Genomic DNA, 22,309 nt, shown 5'->3' on the forward strand with positions numbered 1-22,309 from the left:
TGCAAACCTTTCCCCTCTTTAGTTCATGAAGATTGATATAACTTAGGGCTATTTGCTCTAAGGTTATAAATTGTCAATGTGTAAACTCAGAAAGGGGGACTCTAGACTTTGTGTCTGCAGTCAGACATTTTCTTAACTCCCAGTTTTTTTGGAATTTATGGTCTACTGAAGAGGGGACCCCAAAACTCTGAAAATCCTTGATTCACAAATCCTGGTCAAAAGCACCCCTTTGAATTCCAATAGGAGAGCCGGACTTGTCCCAGCCTCCATCAGATCTGAGCCAACTTGGAGTCTCCCAATGCCCACTGGTTCTGATCTGCTCCAGTTGTCCCAGCCCCCATTCTGATGATCTGCTTGGGTTTCCCAACCCCCACCAAGACAACCAATATAATGAGCTTCCATCAACTAAGGTCTTTGCAGATGGACCTCGGTGGCTTATTCAACTACCAGGGCTTTCTAAGAACTGCATTCTCAGTGCAAAACCCCATTTTCCATAAATTTGCCCTCTGGAATAATATTCTTTTCCAGTGCCATCCTCTCTTTATCCTCACCTATTTCCCTAACCAGACTTTATGCTTCCAATCCCCATAATAAACCTCTTTTATCAATCTAGGTTTTCGGGTCTGTAAATTCCTTTACAGAGAACCTCTGCACCACCAGAAGGGAGTCCAAAACTCCCTACCCTTGCGTCAAATCCCAAGGGGTTGCCGGGGAGTCAAACCTCTCCATTTGGTTTCCTGAACCCCGAACCCGCCACTAGATCTCATTTAACTCCCTGACCACCAGAATCCCTAATTTCATTTTGATTCCCTGAATCTAAACCTCATCACTACTCCCCCAACCTGTCAGAGCCAAGTTGATGGTTCCTGCCTAGAGATTCCTGCTCACCAGAGTTTGAACTCCACCTCCCTGCCTTTGTTTAGATACTGTGCATAAATATGCCATTGACAACTCGAATTGGCTGCTGGAGGCTGGCTGGATGCTGGATTCTTGGAGACGACAGTTTCATTCAGCCTTGGGACCAAACCATGGGTCCATTTGGTCTCAGTAAATCTCTCCCTTTCAAATAAAATATTAAAAAGACTCTCTAATCTCTATCTTGCCTCAGTTTCTCGGGCATTACACTCTATCCACTAAGCTATGCTACCTCAATGGTAGGAGGGAAAAATAAAACAAACAAACAAACAAAAAAAATGATTTTACATGCAATAGAGTGATGCTAAAGATCTGTGGAAATGCAAAGGAGAAAAGTCATTATTAACAATAAGAATCAAGGAAGGCCACATGAAAAAAGTGACACTTGAAATTAGCTTTAAAGGATTAGTAGGAATTCAGGGAGGAGATGGACAACATTCTAAGCAAAGAGAGCATCACAAAGGCATAGTGATGGGGGAAAGATTCCTTTCCCAACCCCTAGTTAATGTAATTACCCTTTAACTCACAAATCCTAGTCCCTTTGTATTCCAATAGAAGATCCCGGCCTGTCCCAGCTCCGCCCAGATCTGAGCCAATTTTGGGGCTACACCCAAAAGCCCCTCGAGCTAAATCTCCCATTATAAAAGGGACACACTGGGACCCCTTCTTTGCAGAGGTCCCAAATATGCTAGCCATGTGAGGACTCTCTGTTCGGTGCCCCCCTTATCTGTACCTTTACCTATCTCCTTACTTCCAAACCCAATAATAAACCTCTTATCAATCTAGCTCTCGGGCCAATAAATGCCTTTATTGGGGACTCGCGCCACTACTAGATCTCATTTACCACCATATCCTTGCACCAAATCCAAAGGGGGTTGCAGGGGAGCTTCATTTCACTCTCTGTACCCCAAACCTGCCCCTAGACCTCACCTAAATCCTAATTTCATTTAGGTACCCCAAATCTACATCTCAACAATAGGAGCTAGAAAGTACCATGTTCAGATGACAGTACACAATACATTTGTGCATGGATGTAAAGTATGCAGAAAAGTTATATGAGCAGTACGGAATAATAGAAAGAAGCGCTTTCATTAATCTAATAACTGCCCTAAAAGTTTTCCCATATCTTTCCTCATTCCCCCTCCCCAAATCCAGACCATGCAACTGCCAAGTAACCTTGATTGGATATGGCCCTGCATAAAATGGGAGACCCTGACCTTTTTAAACTAAGATTTTCCACAGATCTCAGATTGACTGAGGCAATACTTATTCAGTGATTAAGGCTAAGTAGCAAATAAGGTAAAGAATCTCCTCTATCACTCAGTTAAAAAAAAAAAAATCCAAACAAATACATTTATCTGGGAGTGGAAGACCTCAGGGTTTCTGGCCAAAGCAGAAATGACTGCTATTTACATTCAATCTGAGTCAATAAGAAGAATTCAGAGAAGACTGATTATCTAAAGGAAGACTATGTCTTTGAAAAAGTTCAATAGAAGGAAATTAGAAGAACAAGAAGATGGATTTTTTTAAGAGTGGAGATAACTATTGTAAGATTAGGTATGGTGAGCAGGCGGTGTTTCTCAACCCTTCAATCAAGAAAGGATTTTTTTTTTTTTTTTAAAGAAAGTATGTATAAAGAAGGTGGTGTTGAAGAATAAATTCGGAGCACTACAAATTAGTTGCGTAAATCACCCACCAATCACAAACCTACTGCCTTTTTTAAACTTCTCAAGATTTTTAACCCTTTTCTAACACCTGATATGGCTAATCACTCTCTTTCTTCATGCTCTGATTTCTCTTGATTCCCCCCTGACATAGCAGTCAAAATGAGATTGTGAAGAGAACACATAACTACTGATATCTACTACTAGGATCTGTTATTGTATCATATATTTCATCCTTCCTCCTACCAAACTTTTATTTTTCATAGTTTTATAACAGGGTTCAAAACCTTGCTTCCTAGGTCACTTCTGCTTATTTTAATTTCATTTACCCCATGTTAGCACTTGATTCCAAAACTATTTGAAGAAAGAAAGTTGGAGCCAAGTAATGGGGCTAGTAGCCTTACCATCCAAGAACTGGCTTCTTTAGGAGATGTAAGGATGTAAGACAGCATGCAGCCTCTGATGGAGATTTTATAATTCCCATCACAAAAGGATTCAGCCCTGTAGGTTCATTCCCAAGAGGCTGACTCCAGGCAGAACTAATGAAAACCTGCCACCACAATATCAAATCTACAGATGTTGTAGAGGCAGTAGTGGACTGAGAGAGTACATAACACCAACTCCCACTAAATGAAATCCACCCCCAGGAAAAAAAAAAATTCATGAAGAACTCAGAACTAATTCCAAGGGTTTTATTACAGGCCTTCCAAGGAAAGATGTCACTTGACGTGATTAAAAATAAATAAGAGTAGGAAAACTAATGGGTAGTTCTAACACAAAATGAAGTAAAAAAAAAAAAAAAAAAAAAAAAAAAGCTTCCAAATACTGCCAATTCTACTACAATACAAATTAACTCAGAGAAACTGGAAACCCCCATTGTGTGGAACATTAAGAAAAATTAGTGACTAACACAGGAGGCAGCAAGTAGTATTAGCATATTCTAGCCTACTGACTCTAGCAATGAAAGGGAAAGGGTTGAGAATAAAAATAGGAAACAGGCAGAAAATGTGTATTAATTCTTCCTCTCTTCTCACAAGAAACAAATTATAACACAGGTTCATTTCATTACACCTCACGTAAGAGAATGAAGCACTGTTTCCGGGCAACAAACATTTTAGTAGCTTAATATTCAAAGTGCAGAATCCTAAAAAGTTGGTGAATGTCTTAGAATTTTAGTGCACAAACTTACGTCTCTCTATTCTTTTGTATCAGGTCCCATTTCATTATCTTCCTGGTTCATATAATGTTCTAAAAACATGCTATTTTTTCCTTTGCATTATGATTGGTAAACAAAAGTTAGAGGGGTTGTTTTACATGAACATTAGTTTCTGTTCATCAACCACAGATGGTTGAATACATTTTCTGAATGTATTTATTTATTTATTCTACTCAAGACAAACAATTTCTGACCTTCATCATTTCAGTAAGTGATGTGTCACCTAGTGCTAACAATACAAAGACATGCTGTGGTGCCATTCCAGGACCTAATGTCACCTCTCAATTATGACTGCTCCCATTATCATTACTATATCCTACAAAGAATGCAGTAGTATGGAGTAAGACAATTCTTTGTCATCACCTTTCTGTCTTGCCCTTGCCTCTCAAATCTCTTTTTTCCTCGTCTTATATCTCAAGTTATGGAAAAGGACAATCTCAAAAGGAGTTAATAAGAGTTAAGTAACATAGCACATTAAAATCAACAACATGCTTTACAGGGACTTTTTCATAACACCATAGATTCAAAGCTAGAAGAGACCTTAGTGGTCATTAGTTCTTCCTTCATATTTTACAAAGAAACAGAGACTCAGAAAACTAACTGACTTGTTCAAGGTCACATAGGCGACTCAGAATTTGGACTGGAAGCCTCACATTCCAAAAACTAGTGCTCTTTCCAATCCACCATGTTAATTTTAATCAGGAAATGCTCACTCAAATTCCCTAAAATCTATGTCTTAAAAAAAAAAAAAAGAAGTAGATTTCAAATCCTGACTATACAATAAGTATGAACAAAACTAGGATGATTAATAGATACTAGATATTAATAGACTAAGTTTTGTGACAGCAGGAAATATCCTGGCACAATGCTCTGTACCCAGTAGCTACTTAATACATTTTAATGAATCACAGGAGTTAGATATTTTCTTTCTAAAAGGGTAAGAAGGTCAAATCTGCTCCAGTCAAGACAGTAGTTAAGAGCAAAAGGACCCCTGTGGCAAAAGCAGCACTTGAAAGAAGACTAAGAAAGATTCACCACTCTGACTTCAGGTCCACTTGGTCTTGTTTATTTCGCTCAATATATATTGGTGAAGATGAGAAATCATATTTCTAAGTACATAATCTACTGTAGAATACAATCAAACTCATAATTCAATAAGATATGCCACACTAAGCAATTCAAACTTGGAAAACAGATACATTAAGAATAATTGTTCACATTAGTACAGGATTGCATGTCTAATTAAATGACTATTACTATAGGGTTTCTTTATGTCAAGTCCCATGATGTGTTTTTAAAATATCTAATTTGAAAGGGAAAAAAAAGGTTTATATACAATTTAATAGGTTTTGTTTTGTACTAGGTTCTCTGCTTTCCTTCCCCCCAAAAGCAAAATATATTGATTTAAAGGAAAGGAGATGGGCAAGGCAGAATAGAAATTGCATTTTAACTGGCTATCTAGTCAAAACTCCTGGATGTGACTCTTCTTTATACCTGAGCAACCTTAGCCAAGTGACTATTACCTCTAGAATCCTCAATTCCTTCTCCAACTAGAAAATCTCTAAGGTACTTTCACACTCTAAATCCTATGATATGCATTAAAACAAATGGTCCAGAAACTGGAAACACCAATAACAATTTCAGATTTTATGATAATGCAACATCAGGAGAAAAAAAGAAAGTATAAATCTTCTGCTCTCACAGCAATGATCTTTTTCCTTTTTTCCTCTATAGATTTGGTGCTTCAGCTATAAAGGTCATAACAAGAGTTTATAATGAGAAAGAAAAAAACCAGTTTGATAATAGCTGAAGATGATAACTTATGAAAAACTGGTGGTGTCAATTACCCAAGGGATGTTCAAACTAATCAAAGAATTTGTAGGGTTTTTGTGTATGATTTTTTTAGTTTTTAAAAGGCCTACTACCTCTGAGTTCATAATCCTAATTATTTGTTTCTAGTATACCTCTTCTACCCATTTAAAGTCCTATCATGAAGAAAATTCTACAGATAATCAGCACATAAGTTTAACTTCAATCTTTTCAGATGCCTGGAAAACAGTATCTTTGAAAATAAAACACCCAAATAAGAGATCTGAGAAAAAGCCAGCATAGCTGACAATTTTTTTCTTCATTAATAAAAATCAATAAATTTGAGCCCATGTCATCTACTACCAATAAATCTGGAGAGGAAGTAAATTCTATTTAAGATTTACTTCACTTTCTTTAAGTTTTAAAACTTTTGATTCCATCTTCTCCAAATCTAATCATCTCTATTATTAATCACTACATCTATAATACATTAGTTTTCACCAATCTCCAAGAAGCTAAAAATTGAATTCAGAATTTGGAGAGTAAAAAAAAAAAAAAAAAAAAAAAAAGCAAGACAGATTTCTTATAGATTATCAAATGTTCTTGTTTGCAGATGACACTATGCTAAATGCATCAAGCTCCAGGAAGCTTCAAAGTCCTAAATGATATTCATAATCACTTGGCCTAATTATCTACCCAGGAACAATCAAGTGAATGAAGAATGACTATTGTCCTGACTACAATACACAGGTATAAAGAGAGTCCAAAGTGCTAGTCTACCAACATCTATATCCTGAGCCAACTATAGATGGACCAAAAATTAGCTCAGAGGAAGAGAATAGTCTTGATTGCATATGAGAAATTGTTCCGTGTTTTAAGTGAAACTATGCTTCTCACTAAAACAGAATGCTACTTTAAGAAAAATATCAATAGTCATCTGGTATATGAAATCCTATAAAACATGCAATATTATAGTCTTTGAAGAATTAGGGTTATAAGATCCACAAAGTGAATCAGAAAGATCAGTGGTAGAGCTAAGTATCATACAGTCCGTTACCAATAAAGAATATGTGCACTAGGGATCTCTGGAGCTTGAGTCCAAATCTGCACTCAGTAATCCAAGTTTTAACCTTAAGCAAAATAAGGCTAATTTTTCTTCTCTGTGAAATATCTCAAATATCTGAAGACTATAATCATGTCCTTCAAAAATTTTCTTTTCCTCCAGGAGAAAAAAAATCTTCCACCCTCTGTTCCAATTGATTTGTTCATAACACAGTTTTTAATCAAATGCTTTGCTGAACTCAAGGTATCCAAAGTATTTACAATATCTCTCCAACATATTTATCTAGTAAACTCTGACAAAAAAAATGCATTGCACTAGATAATATCAGTGTATAGAAAAGAGAGAATTTTTGCTTTATAATCTGCTTAGGAAAATTGAAAACATGCTTATGAAACAAATGAATATGTTTACAGAGCAACATATCAATTAGTACAAATTAAAAGAAATACAAATTGAAGTAATAAGTACTCAATGAGTGATTAGGTAGAGATGTGAATAGACATCATGGGGTTGGTGACTTTGGGGATGATTTTATTGGTAGAGAATAGAAGAAATGTCATTTGCAAAAGCAAATGAAGTGATTACAACATGAGGAAAAGAATGAAGATTAGCTGTACTGAAGTAGAAAAGTTTGTGTTAAGGATAAGTACTGTAATAAGGAGGTTAAGGAAAGAGAAAAATAAGGTACATGGAAGGATGTTAAGGAAACAATTTAAGAATAAAGAAAACCAAAAGATGGTTATTAGATGGTTTTTCATTGGACACTAAAACTTTCTTGGAACCACACACAAAAACATTCTTCAATACCTGAATGGCTCCATGATTTTATTTGAAAGGACAGCCTTCAAAAGTAGGAATTGCAACCCCTCTATATCTTCTCAATCTATGTTATTCCTATCCATATTTTTCCATAAATGACAAAAGATATAAACATACAAGATGTCTTCTTGTGGTGCTTTTAATTTCTTGGTGGCAACCAAATAGCACTTGGTTCACATTCTTGATATTATCCTTTAGTCCATATCCTTTTCTAGTCAAATAGATCTTTCATATCCTTTCACATTCTTTGTATATATTCTGCCTTCCCCTCTCCTTCCCCTCTCTCCAATCCCTTGCACTTAAGAAGCACACTGGTCTAACTACTCCTTCCATTCAGTAACATCTCCCAGATCCTGATTTCATACCTGTTCACTAGTAGTTGTTCCACCAACCCTGGAATACTTCCTTCTTTACCTCTATGATCTTTCTTCTCTAGTTTCTTTCAAGTGTCATTTCAAATCCTACATTCTATAAGAAAACTTTCATGATCCCTCTCATTCCTATTGACTTCTTCCTTTCAAGATTCTCATATTCACTCTATATCTTGTATGTGCATAGTTATTTGCATGTTGTCTCCCCATAAAAATGTGAGCTCCTTGAAAGCAAGGATTGTGTTTGTGCTTTACTTTATGTTCCTAGCATTCAGAGCAGGTTCTCCTACATAGTAAGTGCTATATAAATTCTGTCAAGAAGTACTGTCAAGTAATTGTTAGTAATATGCTGCGATTTTACAACTACCATGCGCCCTTGCAGTAATCTGTAATATGAATAATCCAAACCATGAAGTTTCATGACTGGAAGTTATATGGCATAATCAGGAGAATATTGATTAGGCTTCTGAGGCATTGCTGAGTTTGTAAACAATGAAAGACAATTATTCAGCTTTCTAGTTATGATCCAGCTTGATCTCATCTTCTTACTCTATTATGGGCACAATTCAATATCTCACTATATAGCAAATGTCCTTAACATATACTGATTATCTAAACTCAATAATCTGCCGATTCAACTATGTGACATAATCTAAGCAATGTGCAAGTTTCACTTGCTTTTTTTTTTTCCCATGATGGTTGCTGAAAACCAATGTATCTTGCATTGCTATGGAGTTCCGAGTTTTGTTTTTGTTTTTAACTACAAATTATGCTCTAATGTTAACTGTCCTGAAATATTTTTTAAATGGACAAATAAGTATTCCCCTTGCTTACTGGGTAAATAAACATGTTGATCTGACCTCTCCCTTCATCTTTCTTAATGTTACATTTGATTCATTACCTAAGGTTTATGTCCATGCCCTTGAGGTCATGGCCATTGTCATTTATCTTCTTTTCCCCACTGTAGTGCATACTCAGTAGCTATTATCAGAAGCATTTCTGGCTATTATACAGGAACTAGTAATTAAAGAAAATATTCGCCACATAACCCAATCTTCTGGGAACAAATACTTTTTTTTTTCTGCCCCATACCACAAGTGGTCACAATATCTGGACATTCCTAGAAGACACTGAATTTTTGCAGTCAAATGCCGGCTGTCCAAAGCATCATGTCATGTGGCTCAACTTAAATAGAACATATACCCTACTCATTCAGCAAGTTCAAAGAAACATTAGATGAAATCCTAAGAACAATGTACGCTATTTATAGTTCTCTAGCTTATTAAGTTTCCCATGCCTCCATTCAGTCCAAAGACACACCCTACGACATTGGTCAGAAAATACAGTCTGTGTTTATAGCAGCACTTACAAAAAACAAATCAGGAATAAATACAGACAAGCAATCAACACTACATATTTATGACACAAAATTGATTTATGTGTCATATAAGTTCCTTACAATAAAAAAAGAAAAAGGTCAGTTGCCTTAGGAAAATAGCTCTTTAGATGTAAAGTAAAAAAGGCAAAAATTATAAAGATCAAAACCCACCCCTGAAAAAGACTAATTGTACAAACTCCACATAAATGTGGTTACAGGTCTTGATAGTTTTCCAAGGATATTAAGAACCATTTTTCAGTTACATTTTGCTTTGTTTTACTTCTTAAGAGTAGGAAAGCATTATAGAGGCATTTTTTTTTTTTTTTTATACAGCAGAGTTCAAAAGAGGGTAAGAATCACTCCAACCACAAAAATTAATAACTGAAAGCAAACAGGGACAGCTGCAAGACCCAAAATTGGCACCAATTTTCAGAGAAGGAACAAGATCTCTAAAACTATTACTAGAGGGTTCAGGAATCCCTGGCATAAAATCAAGCAGCTTCCTAACATATATACAGACATAAAATCATTTTTCCATAGGTTCCCCAAAACACTCACCACTTAACAAAGTCAGCCTGATGTAACTGAACACAATATTTACCAAAATGGCAAACTGATACAAGGAGATGCTATCTCTTGAGACTCATACAGACAGAAGGTAATATAGGCATCTTCCCTACAATTCCCCAGATTTAAAGAAAGCCAATGGACTTGACCAAAAATAAAGAACACTTTTTAAAGGATACCCAGGTAATATTAAGTAAGAGAAATATTCAAGCTCCTTGAACTAAGACCAAGTAGTAAAAAAGTAGGTTCAGAAGGAGTACTACTCTTTAGTAGTAATTCAATTCAACACATAGTAAGAACTTACTATGTGCAGGTTAATTCTGATTTTCATACATGGATCATAGAATCTCTCTCATAATTTTAGTCACCTTAAACCCTCAGACAAAAAACTTTTTAGGGGTCTCTTACAAGGCTACAATATTCCTCGTCTCACCCCTTCTATTACCTCTGCCAACAGATTATACAAATGAGAACAGATATTTGCTTTCCTTTTTCATTTTTTTTTAAAGGTAAAGGAATTTAATAGATGGATATGCTGTTTGTGGTTAAATTGGTCCCTTCAGACTTAAATCAGCACTGTGATCCTGAAAAATTCACTAACCACAGATCTTGATTTCAGCCAGCTCTCTCCTGCCATGCTGTTTTAGCTGAGATTCCCACTCGCAGAAGACCTGCTCTAGTTCTGCCCTTGATCTTGCCACTTGAGGGCCTATGCAGAGAGAAGGACCCAAGAAGGGAGTCCAGCCTCTGTAACTCAGGCCATGAAACCTTAAGGACTAGGTAAAACAGTCAATTTAATAATAAGAGCAAGGTCAGCTGACACAATCCTTAAATATAATGGGTAACAGCAGGATAGATAGTCTGCTAGAAAATAAAAGGAGCCACAGCCAATTTCTGGAAAGACACCTAGATGTCCCAGGCTCAGTAAAAACAGGACACTCATACTATTAAAAACTAAAGAGTTCCAAAACAAGTGTAGATATGACAATGAAAAAGCCCCAGAAGTAGATGAGAGCCTTGGTCAGTCAATGCATGATGGATTAAGACCAGAGCAGGAGCAGAAATGAATCATGATGGGGTAAGGGAGAAAAATCTTTAGTCAGCCAAGGTATGAACCAGAGTAAGAGAATTGTGGGCCTAAAGTGAATTAGGGCAGGGCCATAGACAAGCAAGTCTTACTAAAAGGATGAATTTTGTTTGTTATAGTGAGGAAAGAACAGTTCACAGAAGAACTGAAAAAAGAAGAACAATCAGTTATAGCATGAAAAAGAAACCAACTCTTAAAGTGTTCCTTCACTTTTTGGACTCCTTCCCCTCCTTTAAAAAGCTCAAGTGAAATGCTACTTCCTCTAGGTAACTCTTTCTTATTTTCCCTCACACTTCACCACACATTCTAATGCTGTTTAAAAATCACCTTGGTGTTTTATCCCACTATTATACAGTAAGGTACTTGAAAGAAAAGAACTTGTCTTAGCTAAATTTTCTATCTTTTCTAGCACCATACCCTACACTCGGGAGCTAATTATTAAATACTTTCTACATTTGTATTTATGGTTACTCTCTGATCCCAGGAAAATGACATCCAGGGTTTAACCAATAACAGATTACCCCAGGAAGTGATCAAAGTTGAGCATCCCATGGGAGATATAACTCCTGACAACAACCTAGGATTTAATCTTACCTAGTAACTTTGTCCATCAAGAATACAGAATGATAAAATAAACCCACATAAGTCATCAGCATTCTTATATATCACTAACAAAATCCAACAGTCAGAGTTACAAAGAGAAATTCCATTTAAAGTAACTACTGATAATATAAAATATTTAGGAATCTATCTGCCAAGGGAAAATCAGAAACTTTATGAGAAAAACTACAAAACACTTTCCACACAAATTAAGTCTGATCTAACTAACTGGAAAAATACTAAATGCTCTTGGATTGGGTGAGCAAATATAATAAAGATGACAATACTACCTAAACTAATCTATTTATTTAGCGCTATCCAATCAGACTTCCCAAAAACTATTTTGATGACCTAGAAAAAATAACAACAAAGTTCATATGGAAAAACAAAAGGTCAAGAATTTCAAGGGAATTAATGAAAAAAAAAAAAATCAAATGAAGGTGGCCTAGCTGTACCAGATCTAAAATTATATTATAAGGCAGCAGTTACTAAAACTATCTGGTATTGGCTAAGAAACAGACTAGTTGATCAATGGAATAGGTTAGGTTCAAAGGACAAAACAGCCAATAACCTTAATTATCTAGTGCTTGACAAACCCAAAGACCCCAGTTTTTGGGATAAGAATGCATTATTTGACAAAAATTGCTGGGAAAATTGGAAATTAGTATGGCAGAAACTAGGCATTGACCCACACTTAACACCATACACCAATAAGGTCAAAATGGGTTCATGACCTAGGCATAAAGAATGAAATTATTAATAAATTAGAGGAACATAGGATAGTTTACCTCTCAGACCTGTGGAAGGGGAAGGTCTTTATGACCAAAGCAGAACTAGAGATCATTACTGATCACAAAATAGAAAATTTCGATTATACCAAACTGAAAAGTTTTTGTACAAACAAAACTAATGCAGACAAGATTAGAAGGGAAGCAATAAACTGGGAAAATATTTTTACAGTCAAAGGTTCTGATAAAGGCCTCATTTCCAAAATATATAGAGAATTAACTCTAATTTATAAAAAATCAAGCCATTCTCCAATTGAAAAATGGTCAAAGGATATGAACAGACAATTCTCAGATGAAGAAATTGAAACTATTTCTAGTCATATGAAAAGATGCTCCAAGTCATTATTAATCAGAGAAATGCAAATTAAGACAACTCTAAGATACCACTACACACCTGTCAGATTGGCTAAGATGACAGGAAAAAATAATGATGATTGTTGGAGGGGATGCGGGAAAACTGGGACATTGATGCATTGTTGGTGGAGTTGTGAACGAATCCAACCATTTTGGAGAGTAGTTTGGAACTATGCTCAAAAAGTTATCAAACTGTGCATACCCTTTGATCCAGCAGTGTTTCTACTGGGCTTATACCCCAAAGAGATACTAAAGAAGGGAAAGGGACCTGTATGTGCCCAAAATGTTTGTGGCAGCCCTGTTTGTAGTGGCCAGAAGCTGGAAAATGAATGGATGCCCATCAATTGGAGAATGGTTGAGTAAATTGTGGTATATGAATGTTATGGAATATTATTGTTCTGTAAGAAATGACCAGCAGGATGAATACAGGGAGGCTTGGAGAGACTTACATGAACTGATGCTGAGTGAAATGAGCAGAACCAGGAAATCATTATATACCTCAACACCGATACTGTATGAGGATGTATTCTGATGGAAGTGGATTTCTTCAACAAAGACAAGATCTAACTTAGTTTCAATTGATCAAGGATGGACAGAAGCAGCTACACCCAAAGAAAGAACACTAGGAAATGAATGTAAACTGCTTGCATTTTTGTTCTTCTTCCCAGGTTATTTATACCTTCTAAATCCAATTCTCCCTGAGCAACAAGAAAACTGTTCGGTTCTGCACACATACATTGTAATCTATTTAACATGTATAGGACTGCTTGCCATCTTTGGGGAGACGGCGGAGGGAGGGAGGGGAAAAATCAGAACACAAGTGAGTGCAAGGGATAATGTTGTAAAAAATTACCCTGGCATAGGTTCTGTCAATAAAAAGTTATTTAATTAAAAAAAAAAAATACAGAATGACAAATGAGATAGATTGAGAATTCTTTTATATCAAAGTTCTTATTTCAAAACAAAACCGAATATTGTAAACCAACACTTAATTATTTGTAAGAACCATAAGATAAAAGAGCATTTTGGCTTATTTGATTCATCTACTTACCTTTTTAATATTGGTACAGCCTGTGAGATAGCGAACTTCAAGAAACTAAAATCCCACAATGAATGTAAATGGTGGGTAAACTTCTGGAACTTTTAATTTTAGAAATAAATTGCCTAGGGCACAAAAAAGTTAAAGTATCTTTCCCAGCATCATACTTGACAGAGGTGAGACGAACTTGTCTTCCTCACTCCAAAATCAGCTCTCAATCCAGGATGCATACACAATTATAAATCAGTACTATAGAAATTAGAAGTGATTTTAGTAGTAGTTGTTGTTGTTTTTAAATATAATTTATGATCCTTCTGTCAGTACCCAAACTCACCCGCCCAAAATTATCTTCAAGATAGTCATTCCTACAACTTCATACACACACACACACACACACACACACACACACACCCAAAAAAAAAAAAAACCTGTCCTCCAAATTAGTTGTTAATTGGGTGGGTTAATTAAGCACAATTATAATATACTGATTCAAATCCCTCAAACTAAATGCACTTTAGGCAATTCAGAAGTCAATTTTTTGTTTCTTTCTGACAATGCATTCTTTAAAAGATAAAAGAAATGAAGGGAAAAAAGAAGGGAAGGCAATATGATTTTCTGCCTTAAGAGAGCAATTAGGCAAGAGGCTATGTATGTACATATAGCCTAAAGTTTCAGGCAATTAGCTCTCATTCTGATTTTCATGCAACCTGCTTACTAGTGAAGAGTAGTTAATAACTTCACACTCTCCGCTGCCCCTACCCCCAATCTCTTAACAACGAAGGAAGGGCAGTTTCTAAATCATTGCTCAGTCATCTTGGATCACTGCCAATGTCAGAAGCTTTAGAACACCTGTCAAATAACACGTTGCTTGTGAAAAAGAAACACAGCAAAGTGCATTTATATATAATTTTCATATACATGCTGATTGAAAACAGAATGAACTCTAGTTTAACAGAAAAGTATTTGTTCTGGTTAGGAATTTGAGAGAAAGAAGTTTTCCTGGATTCGTTAATATAAAACAAACACAGTGATAAAACTTGATCTGCCACAGTAGCTCAATAGCTCTGACACAATGTCAATCTGTCAAGGTTCACTTTATATCTGCTCGATTCCCAACAGCCTAAATTAACATATGGTATTCCAAGGAGAAACTATTCAGTTTCCAAACTTTCACCCTCACATACACACACCACCACAAAAAAAAAAAAAAAAAAAAAAGTAAATCAAAATGGAAGACAGGAAAAAAGGAAAACTTGGCATAAAATAGGTTCTATAAAGTTTCAACATTTAATTTTCTTTGTTCTAGTACATCTTTTAGTTATTATTGACAATTTGAAAATGACTTGAAAATTAACTCTCTTGACAATTTTGATAAAATATTGAATGCCTATGAGCACTAGCAGAATAAAAGCCTGAGACTCAGTAGTAAGCCTACCCAATAGTAAAAGTAGGATCTTAAAATTCATTAAAGAAACAAGAGTAAGTACTTAACAAACAAATTGAATAAAAGGACAAATTGTTATTTTCTTTAAAATCTTTTCCTATGGGGCAGCTAAGTGGTGTAGTAGATAAGAGTACCAGCCCTGAAGTCTGGAGGACCTCAGTTCAAATCTAGCCTGACACTCAGCTGTGTGACTCTAGATAAGTCACTTAACCCCAACTGCCCTAGCAAAAACTAATCAATCAATTAATTAAAGCTTTTCCTAAATATTAGAACTTGAGTATTTACATGTTTTTGTTTGTTTTATGAAGAATAGCATAAAGAAAATGAAAGCAAAAAAAGCAAAAAGAAAAGAATAGCAAAAAAAAAAAAAAATCAAGAAAATTAAAAATATTTTTTTCAAAACTTTATGACTCCAATATGCTATGTAGAATTGCCTCCAAAAACTAAGAATATTACCACTCATTAATTATAATTAGCCTTATCTTCAATCCAAACTTGAATGGATGAAAAATATTCAATTATATATTTGGAAGTAAACGCAATCATTACTTTTAAGAGTACAAAAAGTGAATCTAGATACTTAATGTAATTGACCTTCCCTATTAGCTCTACAATGGAAAGAATGATGGAACTGGAATCAAAAGCTGTGTATCTGAATTGAATTCTGTCCCTTAGAATCTGTGCAACTAACCATGGACCTCAATTTTTAGATCTCTCTATAAGTATGGGGATGACACATTATCTCGAAAGTATTCTTTCAACATTAAAAAAAGTTTATGATTCTAATCAAAAACAGATTGTCTTTTTTTACTAAAGACTCATATACTTACATTAACTTTTAGAAATAATTAAGATACAGTATATCTTATGCACATGTCTTTATGGCTATGCTTCTAACTAAAGGTAAGATCTTTGATCTCTCCAAAAATAAGAATAATCATCACCACAACAATATTTACATGGCATTTACTATGTGCCAAGCACAGTGCTAAATGCTTTACAATTATTATTTCACTGTATCCTCACCACAATCCTAGGAAATAGGTGTTATTATTCCCATTTTACAGATAAGAAACAGAGTTTATCTGACTCACCCAAAGTCACACAGCAACTAAATATATGAGGCTGGATTCAAATGTAGATCTTCTTGCATCTAGGCCCAGTGTTCTATCCACTTTGCCACCTATCAATCCCATGATAAAAATGATACAACTTGCCATATAATGAATTCTCCTACATTAATGATACCTTCACCTGCATGCCCAATGTCTTACCATTATCTTCACCACCATATCTCTGGACAAAAACAAACCAGGTTTTTCTTGGAAGAATTAATTTGTGACCTCACTAGCCTCACATTCAAGTTTATCCAAAAGGTAAAACTTATTCTCTAGTAAGAAAATCTCACAATCTATACTGGAAGCACTGCCATCGCAACAGATCATAGTTACGGTGAAGTTTCAGAACGCAAAAAAAGACTATGAAGGCAATGGGAACTAAATATCCATTTCAACTGAAGTAGGAGATAATAATATTTACGACAACACCTTATGTGAAGTAAATCTGAAAATGCATAGGAAAAAGAGGAAAAGTAAATCCAAAAATATCTGTCAATCTCTAATTACTAAAAATGGCATAAAAATTGTGTAGATCTTTTAAAATGTATCTAGCCAACTATAATTTGGGTTTTTAATAGAACCAGAAGTGTCTATTTAAAAGCAGAAATGAAGCCTGCTTTCTGATTAAAATAAAGTCAATCTGGTGAATACAAAAGAGCAAAGAACTATAAAATCTTCAGAAATTAAAAAAAAAAAAGGTCCAAGAAAATCACACCATGTACATATCATATTATTTCAACAACACTGGAGAGAATTTAAAAATATTTTCCTAAATTAATCCCACTACTTATATGCTCAAATATATCAAAGAAAAAAAAAAAAACTCTGAGTTCAATATAGGCATCCCTCTTCTATTAAACATAAACAGTAAAAATTTCTACTTGTACAACTAGTGCTTTATAATTTACGTAGCACTTTCTTCACAATAGCTCCAGTAAGTTAGGGTCAGCTCTCTTATCTCTCCAGGTCTGGATTTCTTAACTATAATGAACCCTAAGTTGGAAAATCTTCTCTAACAGGGCATATCATTATATCACAATTTACATACTTTCTTGGGGCACTGAAAGGATAAGTGAATTGTTCAAAGTCACACAATCAGTATGTGTCGGAGACAGCACTTCCTAATTCCAAAGCCTATTCTCTATCCACTGTAATACTTTCTAAAGTATTATTATCCCTATTTTACTGACAAACTAAGGTTCAGATAAGAAAAGCATCATTTGAACCCACATCTCCTAACTTCTGAGCTCACAGCTTTTTTTTTTTTTAAACATTATACCACACAGTTTCCAAATATAGTAAAACAAGTTGCTCTTCACCAACACTAACCTTTTTATTAAACTACAGTTAACAGCAGTGGTCAGACCCATCTGTTACTATGTCTTTCAAATTACTTTGAACATACCCAAAAAATGTTCAAGAAGCTCTCTACCCATCCTTGAATGTTTTTACATGCAAAGAGCTGGGCATTTCCCCCCCACATGCATACTATATTACAAGCAGCACAAAGGCACACAATCAAGAACTAGACCGGCAAAGAGGCTGGTAAAGATTTATTTCAGGCAACTGCAAAGAAAATGAAAATGTATGAGATGCAAAGTCAGTAGGCTTCAGAATAACTCTATACTTGAACATTATGATATATTTTTTGACGGAAAGAATGCTGTTAAGAATCAGATTCCCTAGTCCAAGAATCAATATTTTTCAAAGGTAATAAACATAACAGAAAGTATAGATCACTCTGTTGCCTTATCCCTCCATAACCCCCCGCCCCCCAAAAAAGGGCTTGCAGTTTTGTTGATTATTGATTCCTCTAAGTCAAGAGCTTTTAATCTTTCTTATATCATGGACCCTTTTGGAAGCCTGTCGAAGCCTGTGGACACCTTATCGGAATAGTATTTTTAAATGTACAAAATTCCAAAGGAAACCAATTATATTAAAATACAGCTAATATATTTTTGTAAAAATAAGATCAAATATTCCAAATTAAGATCTCCTTCTCTAAATGGAAACATTAATACCAAATTAAAGAATTTTCAGGACTACATTTTCAATTGTACAGTAAAACTCCTTAGTGCTAAAACAATGGGGTATAGTTATATAAACATGATATTAAAATTTCTCAAAATTATTCTTCAGAAGTCTCTGATCAGATATACTGATCCTAAATGAAATAAAATAAATCAAAGAATTATTCTAATGAAAGTAATTCTGCATTTGCAAAATCCTATCTAAAGTTTAACAGCTTGAAAAGAAAATTTAAGTTAATAATTAAAATAACTGCTTTTAGCCCAATAAAATTTCTAACTAAGGATCATAAGTTTTCTAAATTCAGAAATTATTTCAGTCTTTAGGTTCATATTACTATTTAATGTTCAATAATTACAAGACTAAAATTTTTCAGACCAGTTTTAGCCACTGTCTTTTATCGGATTAAAAAAACTTTTTTAAAATGTCTGGAAGATGTTTTGACATATAGAAGGTCACTAAATGAGTGTCACTATTGTTCACAGAATAAAAACCTTAATTGATTAATGATCACAAGGTATCTATCGCCATCTAGTGAACATGAACTTCAATTACTACACTAGTCACTTCACTATTGATAGCCCTGTATTAATGGCACAAAAATAAGTGAAATACATGCTGTTGAATATAGGGGGCATGTACCTACGTACTCTCTCTGAAAAGAGAGAAGATAAATGTAATTTGTTATGTTTGTGTAACTAGATGTATTTTGATTTTTTCTTTTAAAGATTTTGTTTTTATCTCATTGGGAACACCAATTTTTTTTCCCTCTTAAATAACATATCCTATTAATTTGTGAAACATAAGTTTCTCCCAGCCACATTAGCTTCTTCACTATTAAGAGATGAAAATTATAAACAAGATAAAGTGAAAATTGAAGGATACCTGTGAAGAGGAACTGTTGATGTACATTTGACAAACCACCAGCCCTTTATAGTATAACCATGCTTTTAAAAGTACAATTAGTGATTATGCTGAATCTCCATTAAGCCTACAACATACTTGATTACAGAAATTATTAGGTCATTGCACCTTTCTAATAAAATTAATGAGTACATATAAAATAATCTCTGAAGTACTGAAAAGAACACAAATTTCTAGCCCTGCCCAGAGTAAATGTCAAGTTGTATTTTATTGCAAACTCTACACTATAATGTGTCATTTTGGTATCATGACATACTAAAATGCATTCTCTCCATTTATTAAAATACTTGCCATAATTGCTTCTGAAGTCTAAAAACTTCTATGTTCTTTACATAAAAATGTTGTTCAAGAGTATGTATCTTAAAAAGAGATATGCTTCACTGTAAAGGTATTGTATTATAACAAAACATATGCAAAATTGGTTAGCATTTGGTGATACCCTTCCCTCCCTGTGTTATTTTAATGACAACCTAAGAGAATTTCCAGATCACAGATCTCTAATTAGGAGTCTAATACTACTACTTAAGATTACCAATATCGAAGGCAGAAATTATCACAAAAAATCATTTTGGCTTATAATTAGCCTTTATTAAATCACCAAAAAAAAAAAAAAAAAAATTGCACCAAGTTAACTTATGTGTGATTTTAAATGGTACTCCCTTCTATGACAAAGTCTCTGGGGCTAAATTGTATAATTAGTATTTCCCAATAATCCCAAATATGATCAACTTTCTCTGGCTCACAATTGCTAATGCGGGCATAGAAATCCTAGGTAAAAGGGAAGCTAGAACCCAAAGTTTTGAGTCTTAAAATGGTTAAGGATAAAGACATTCTAGATGCCTCTTTATTGGATTATTTTTCAAGAGAGAAGTAAGAAGGGAAAAATACATATTTTAAAATAATTTGAGTTTTGCTTTTGTTCTATTTTCAAGGAGAAATGAAATTTGAAGTTATCTTGCCTATTAAATCCAGCTCAATGAGAAATTCAGTCCTTAAAACACAATAGATATGGGGGGAGGGGGAAACACTGGTCAGATTTGGGGCTTATCATTACCCACAGTGCCCTGTTCAGCTTGCAGGTTTCTGAGCCAATGATGAAAATGTAACTACAGGGATTTCCCAACAGCAAGAGGCACTCTCCAAGGGAGTAAATTGTCAACTATTGCCTCTCATGAGAAACTTAAGAGTAACCTTGATCCAATCTCAATAGTCAACCTATGTATTATCACCCAGTTGGGGCATAGCGAGTGCATTTCCTAAATACAAAAATAAGATGGTATTCCATCAGGAGCTGCTGGATGCATGCACAGAAATAAAATCTGAATAATTCTAAAGTAAACTTAACGTAAGAAACCAAAATTATCCTCTCCTTCTTCCAAATGATTCTAAAACACCCATTTCCATCATCTACTTTATAGAAATACCTACATCTTCATATAAGCAGTCTACACAATCCTACCCAAACAAGACAGGATGGCCATCTGGAACTGAGAGGCCAGAAAATTTCAGAACAGCTGCTCTCTAAAGTATTTCCCAATCCAGAACAAGAATACAGACATGTAAGGTAATGGTCATTACCAAGTGTATGAACATTTGATCACTGTGTTTTTCAAACATAGTATCCCAAGAGAGGCAAATCATCATGCTTATTCATACTATGGACAGAATGTCTTGAAATTAGGCCAATGTAGCTCTATAAGTCAACATTAATTTAAGATTCTAAAACCCTAACTCTTCAGTGTCTGGGGGAAATTAATGAAAGACAACATAAAGTATGAGTGCAGATGAAATCCACATTTCAATGAATACCTTATCTTAAACTTCTTAATGTCTCACAACTAGTGATAACTATGCTTTCTTAAAACCACTAATCTTGTTAAAAATCTCAAATTTATTCTAAGGAGCACTTGAAGTTGCACAATCCATTTTTTAAAAATTAATAAAATATATTAGAGGACTGGTCTTATATTTGCCCACAAGAAGAATAATTGAAATTCAAATTCCCACTTTCAAAGATTTCAAGATTCTGCTACTTACCTCCCTTCCTTTGTAAGTCACCAAAGCAGCTAATGGTTTAGCATAAAATCTGCTAAAGGAGAATCCAAGACAGCCGTACATACTATTTGCTGTGAGCTTCAAAGCCTTCTGTCTAATGTCATACTGTAAGATTGCAACATGGCCAAAAAGAAAGAAATCAGAAGTTGCTGATACATAATATTTGCAAACATGTAAGCAAGTATGTTAACAATAAAAGGAGACAGGCATATTACCATTACCTTCCACCATACACATATAAAATCTTGCTCAATTCTTATAGCTCCTAAAAGTATGATCAAGTAGAAGCCTCACAAAATTCAACAGAATTCTAGATGCCTGGTAGCAAAATTGCTCAAGTGACCTCATTTGCACAAAAGAAGAAACACTGAAATATCCTCATCGGAAGATATTCGCACTTATATTTGTTCAGTCCTGCACCTGAGTTTGTCAATAGGCAACCTCAAGTATAACCTTTGTATCCTGTCTATGAAGACTCAAAATACCATTGGACCTAAAACCATTATAAATTCCATAAACTTGGACTTGCTGAAACATTTCTTCCTAAAAAAAAAAAAAAAAAATGTACCTGTAAAACCAGGTCTGGATTTAAATCTTGCTGTTTCATGAGCTGTTTGACTTGTTTTCTCCTCTCAACAAGTTTCCTGATTTCTTTGGGTAAAATGCCCATTTCTAAATCTGGATCCGGCAAATCAGGAATATTTTCTTGCTCTTCATCCTGCCAAATAATACATTAAAAAAAAAAAAAAAAAAAAAAAAGTTGTGCCCAAAATTAAACTACCAAACTTCCTTTTTTTTTTGGATAATAATATCTACAGATATTCACTAATGACATCTGTAATTATTTTAATTAAAAAATATTAAGTATGTACTCCATGATCACTGTCAACCTCCCATTACAAAGAAAAATTAGAGAAAACTGAAGGCCAGTGGGAGAGAAGATCTCTTTTTTCAAATTAGATGACAAAATCCTTTAAAGAAAGAACAAAGAACTAGAAGTTACAAAGCTAAACCCGGTTACCTTCCCTCCTTGCTATTATGTAAACATTCTTTTCACTCTTCTTTTCCTT

General features: G+C 34.6%; 1 protein-coding gene across 3 annotated transcripts in view; it reads right to left on the minus strand.

The window, feature by feature from the left end:
* POLA1 (DNA polymerase alpha 1, catalytic subunit) overlaps positions 1-22,309 on the minus strand; it is a 332,125-nt gene that overhangs the window by 258,995 nt on the left and 50,821 nt on the right. For all 3 annotated transcript variants that reach the window (XM_012544449.3, XM_031959462.1, XM_031959461.1), the window contains exons 25-26: positions 21,808-21,957; positions 21,222-21,344 (exon numbers count right to left, since the gene is read on the minus strand). In XM_012544449.3, coding sequence (XP_012399903.1) covers positions 21,222-21,344; positions 21,808-21,957 — 273 coding nt within the window. The remainder of the gene's footprint in view (positions 1-21,221; positions 21,345-21,807; positions 21,958-22,309) is intronic.

Source organism: Sarcophilus harrisii, chromosome 3, assembly GCF_902635505.1.
Source record: "Sarcophilus harrisii chromosome 3, mSarHar1.11, whole genome shotgun sequence".
NCBI lineage: Eukaryota > Metazoa > Chordata > Mammalia > Dasyuromorphia > Dasyuridae > Sarcophilus > Sarcophilus harrisii.